At 51.3% G+C, this 5,428-nt stretch overlaps 2 protein-coding genes across 4 annotated transcripts in view; one reads left to right on the forward strand and one right to left on the reverse strand.

The window, feature by feature from the left end:
- ARSG (arylsulfatase G) overlaps positions 1 to 5,428 on the reverse strand; it is an 88,033-nt gene that overhangs the window by 71,239 nt on the left and 11,366 nt on the right. For all 3 annotated transcript variants that reach the window (XR_003092526.1, XM_025196254.1, XM_025196252.1), the window contains exon 2: positions 2,339 to 2,506. The gene's annotated coding sequence lies outside the window, so the exon portion shown is untranslated. The remainder of the gene's footprint in view (positions 1 to 2,338; positions 2,507 to 5,428) is intronic.
- Positions 1,463 to 5,428, forward strand: part of SLC16A6 (solute carrier family 16 member 6) — a 9,788-nt gene continuing 5,822 nt past the window's right edge. Inside the window, exons 1-3 of the mRNA XM_006017346.3 lie at positions 1,463 to 2,127; positions 2,653 to 2,796; positions 4,754 to 4,882. Coding sequence (XP_006017408.1) covers positions 1,893 to 2,127; positions 2,653 to 2,796; positions 4,754 to 4,882 — 508 coding nt within the window. The 5' untranslated portion in view covers positions 1,463 to 1,892. The remainder of the gene's footprint in view (positions 2,128 to 2,652; positions 2,797 to 4,753; positions 4,883 to 5,428) is intronic.

The following is a 5,428-nucleotide window of genomic DNA, read 5'->3' on the forward strand; positions in this document are numbered from 1 at the left end:
CGCCCGCCCCGGTAAGTGCAAGCCGCTCCCGGAGCTGGGGCTCTCAAGTTCAAAACAACCGCCCCCCCCCCTTGAAAAAAAAAAAAAACACCAAAAAGGAGAAATGCTGCAAACGGGGCAGCCCCGGAGCCCGTTGCAGCAGCGCCGGGCGGCTGGGAAGCGAGCTGAACTGTATACAATGTATCCGAGCGGGCAGGATACAATGTATCCAGGCGGGCAGGGAGCCCCGCATCCTCCGCCCGGCCGAGATGCTGGGCTGCGCCTTTCGCGGACAGCGCTCAGGTGCGGCTCCCCGCCCAGACCCTGCTGCAAACGGGGCAGCCCCGGAGCCCGTTGCAGCAGCGCCGGGCGGCTGGGAAGCGAGCTGAACTGTATACAATGTATCCGAGCGGGCAGGATACAATGTATCCAGGCGGGCAGGGAGCCCCGCATCCTCCGCCCGGCCGAGATGCTGGGCTGCGCCTTTCGCGGACAGCGCTCAGGTGCGGCTCCCCGCCCAGACCCGCCCTCCAGCTTCACCCCGGGCAGGTAGGCAGTCACAAACCCTTGGGTGAACTTAATGGAGGCTGAAGGGACCGGAGTACAAAATGGAGGCAGGGAAAGGTTTGGGGGACAAGAAGAGCAGAGCAAAGATGGGGGGGAGGATAACAAACTCACCGTTCAGGGGTTTGGGTGGGTGGTTTTGGTGGGTTATACTTGGTGCAAGGAAGCAGAGGCTTCTGCTGTGTATGTGAAGGAGATGCCCCAAGTCCTGGGGTCCAAAGGTCAGTGGTGTTCCTAGGGGAAGAGGGGTTTTTTTTGGAGGAGAGTCGAAAGTGAACCTTCATATATTGAAATGAAGAGCAAATGGAGCCTTGAGCCTAGTGCAGACGGGTGCCTGCGGGGACTGGGTGCAAAGGCCCCAAGGTTGGGCATCCAGGACCCTCCCACGAGGGGCAGCAAGAGGATGGAAGCCAGCAGCTGTAGAGAAATCCTTGCACTTGCGTCCCTGAGCCCGGCTCCAGGGAGGTCAGCAGTGTAGAGTAACCGGATTAGCAGTGGGTGAGTTGTAACTCCAGCTGCTTGATTCCCCCGGGGAGGAGGAATCGGGCATAGGTGGTAAAGCTGTGTGCAGGGTGAAAGCTTCGGCACTACACGCCGCCAGGAATCACTGGAGGGCAACGAGGGAGAACGTGTGCGCGTGGCTGCATCCGTGTTAACCCGGGGGACTGGGTGGGGAGGTGGAGGAGCTGAAAGTTGCTCCAAAGAGGCCGTTGGGATGAGCCCGGCCGCTCCAAAGAAGCGCTTTGCCTCTCTTCTGTAATCTGAACAGAAACGGTGAATGCTCAAGAAAACATTTCGTGGCTTGAAGCAGATCAATAGAGATCTGGGGGGTGGCAGGCGTAAGTGATTCTCCAGCCTTGCAGGTCTGACCCGCAGTCTGGGGCTCAGCAGTTGCCCTTCTGGAAGTGTGGGGTGGAAAAGTCTTGCATCTTCCCTCTGCATCTGGTTTTCTCTCTGCTAAATACGATGGCCACGGCCTGGCTCTGAAGTTCGTGACCTTTCACGAGCCTCGGGGTTCTGCTGCAGGTTGTTCAAGAATTGCATCCCTCCTGCATTTCACTCGGATGCGTTTCGTTGCTGGTTTTGCTGATCAGAACAGCTTATCCCGATGCCGAGTGGTCTGTTTCTGGTTCTTGATTCAAACGGCGTACAAACAAACGAGCCGTATCCCGTCATAAAGAAAAAGAGAAACTTCTGCCTGTGTGCTCTCACCGCAGCAGGGAAAAAGACTCTTCTTGCTTCTATTTACTGATGTTAAAGTTATTAGGCCGCATATTCGTGTAAGCAAAATTAACTTAAAAAGATGCCTTGCTTTTTTCCTCCTTCCAGCCCTCCATTCTAGATTCAAAATGACTGTCAAAGCTGTAAAGATGTCGTGCACCGCTTCAAACGTTTATACTAAAGTGCCTGACGGAGGATGGGGTTGGACTGTTGCTTTTGCTTTCTTCTTCGTGGAAGCACTTACGTATGGCATCTTAAAATCATTTGGAGTCTTCTTTAATGACCTGATGGAAAGTTTTGATGAAACCAACAGCAGAATATCCTGGATAATCTCCATATGCGTATTTGTGCAGACCTTTACAGGTAAGCCCACCAGTCCGAGCTGAGCTCCTAAAGACGCAGGGTTTCCGTTCTTGTCCTTGATGCACCCTTATAGCTATTGAGGGTTTCCACGGGGTACACATATATTCCTCCTCTCTGGTTCCCCAACTCCAGCCCCCATCTGAAAACCTTTGAAGATTGACAAACTGCTTACCCATGCAAGAGCAAGGAGATGACCAGTAAAATCACTAACCGTGCCCACCGTTTCCCTCGCGGAGCCTTTGCAATGTCCAGATCTCCGCGCTGCATCCTCGTTCTGAACGGCCAGTGGGGAGCTCTCGGTCTCGGACTCGCTCTGCGAGTGTGGGCCGGTCCTCTTAACTTCCCACATCGTTAGCATGAGATGGGACTTGTTGCCTTCCTTTAAAAAGTGATGGGGATATAAGAATGGGAAGTACTGAGGGGAACCAACCCTGGCCCTGCTCAACTTGGGGAGGATTTTGCCAAGATTTGTAGTCCTGGTCTAATACCGTATGCTCTCTCTTTCCCCCCACTCCGCCAATGCAGCTCCCTTGTCAACAATACTAAGCAATCGCTTTGGTCACCGTCTGGTGGTGATGGCTGGAGGGATACTGGTCAGTGCCGGAATGATCACCGCCTCCTTTGCACACTCGGTTGTTGAAATGTATATCACCATTGGCGTAATCTCTGGTAAGTTAGCTCCACTGGCCAAAGCTTCCAGCAAATGCAATTTTAATAGAAGTTGTTTTTCCTTATCCTAAACCAACCTTAAAAAAGAGAGAGGCCCCTTCCCTTTTACTCCATGTATAGCTTCCTTGCCATTGTCCCCCCACCCTCCTCTTCAAGCTTGCTGCCTGGCATTGGGAAGTCTCCTACCCCTTGCTGACCAAACCGTTTTCTTCTCGCTCCTCCCTAAAATCCACTTCTTTCACAGTCTTCTTAAGTAGGTTGGTGCTTCAAAACTGATTTCTTCTCATCCCCCCCCACTTCTGCCTGAGTCCTGTGTTTAATTGCATACCATCGATGCCTTGGGTATTTTAGTTTTTGGCTTGTTTTTCCTTGAGGGGGAGGGGGATGGCGATTCTGTATTCTAAAATCTTGTGGGAAACGGACTGCTTCATCTGCGTCCCTCAAACGTGCACGCACTCCTCATTTTACCCAACTTGCATATCCGGGGGAAGGATGTACACTAGGGGCAGGCAATTATTCCGGGCAGAGGACTGCATGGCTAGCCCCGTGCCTTGACCAGTGCCATGCCCCCAGTTGCCATCTTGTGACTGGAAGTCCCTCCCCTTGTCCCTGAAAGTACTCTTTTCAGCAAGGGGTTTTGCCATCTCTGAACCAGACAAATACCAAATTATATTCTAAAATGCAAACATCTAAAACATTCATTCATTTGATTTCAGTAAATTATTTTTGTCCTGGTTTAATGTGTTTGTGTAATGTGTATAGACGTGATTGTATATAATAGCTTAACATGAAGCCTTACTCTTGTATATGGCAGGAGGGTACGGGGGTGGATAGGTATGGGTGAGCATGGGGTTTGCGAGGGAGGGTGGCAGGGGTGTGGGCCTGGGGGTCTGCATGCATGGCAACGCAAGGAGGGGTATGGGTGTATGTGTATGGTGGGGTATGCATGTGGGACTTGCCCTACAAACGAATACACACACTGTACTGGCGTGGCCCCATGCTCCCTGGTCCAGCAATGCAGCCGGGAGCCACATAGTGCTGGGGCAGTGCGAGGCAAGGACATGACTGGGGGTGCAGCCTCCTGCTGAGGCTCCCCCTGGGTCCTACTGCCTCTGGCTCCTGTCATCTTTGACAGGCAGCCAGGAGCAGATAAATATTAACTTTCTAAACTTTTTAGGGGCCCCACAGGCTAGATAAAATGGCCTGGTGGGCTAGATCTGACCCACAGGCAATGTTTTGCCCACCCCTGGTGTACACACTTATCTACATTTTGTGAGTATTGCAATCCCCTCAACCCCTTGCCTTCCTGTGAAGAGTCCACGCTCTCTTAAAACAATCTCTGTCCAAAAGGAAGGATAACCTTGTGGTTAAGCCACTGGAGAGATGTGGGCTTCCCCCTCCCCACATCTCCGTCATGCTTCCTTGGTGACCAAAGAGAGGTCATTTAAGAGACGATCTTGGAAGCTTCCAAACACTCCTACGGACATGCTGACCACTCATGAGTCAGTCACTTACATGGGAGATGAAGTCACTCGGCCTTCAGGGCCAAGTCCTCTGATCCCTCCACAGCTCAACTTCCCACTTGCTCAGTGGGAATAACAATGATTGCCAAACCAGCACAGGCATTCAAAGGGTAAACAGGCAGTAAGTTTGCCTTCATACTGGGTGGGGGACACGGGACGGGACGGGACGTCAACTGATTGTCTGGCTTGAAGTGTGAAGTATTTGCGTATTCTCAACTCCATAGGGTTAAGCAGCAGCAGGTAATGGGTTGTCTTTCTGGACAAAAAATTAACATTCTGGTTTCCTCCATGATTCTTTTCTAGGCTGAATGGCTGAGTTGGCAGAACTGATACTGTAATCTCACCACCAAGAACACTGGCTTTAACGTGTTATAACGTCGGTGTCCCTTTCCTTCTTAGTTGTTGTCATGGCAATTTTTGGCATTTGTTCACAGGCTTGGGATACTGCCTCTCCTTTCTCCCGACTGTCACCATTTTGTCACAGTATTTTGAAAAAAGACGTTCACTGGTCACTGCAGTGGCATCTACAGGAGAATGTTTTGCTGTCTTCTCTTTTGCACCAGGTACGCTGACTCGCACATTTTTAAACGTACATGTTCTATGGCCTTCTTCCTTTCAGCCAATTCAGGTGACGCTTGCTGTGTAGTGTAGCAGGTAGTACCCCGGTACTCTGGGTCTTTGAGGCAAAATAGATGGTCAAGGCTTACTTTTTTGGAGGAATGCCTTAAGCAGGTAAACTGTCCATGTTCTGCCTAGCAGTCCATTCATATTCTTACTTCTTTGGAGGACAAGACAGTGGTTTGACTTCCTGCAGAAGTAAAATGGTCACTGAAATGAGTGCTCTTCAACCGGAGCAGAGTGGGGCTAGTAGAAGTTTAATGACAACCTAGTCTACTTCATCTCGTGCACAGATCTCCCTTTCATCAGGGGTCAGCCACCTCCATGGCAACATCCCAAAACACACCAACAAACACAGGCCTAGCCTTCCAGTGCCTCCCCCTGCCCTCGGAGCAGGGTTCCTCTGGAAACTTCTCCTAATGGTATCAGTCTGTAAGAAGACATCTGTTCCTCTGCTACTGAAATGAGTCATTCGGTCTCATGGAAGAGCG

Source organism: Alligator sinensis, unplaced genomic scaffold (assembly GCF_000455745.1).
Source record: "Alligator sinensis unplaced genomic scaffold, ASM45574v1 scaffold282_2, whole genome shotgun sequence".
NCBI lineage: Eukaryota > Metazoa > Chordata > Crocodylia > Alligatoridae > Alligator > Alligator sinensis.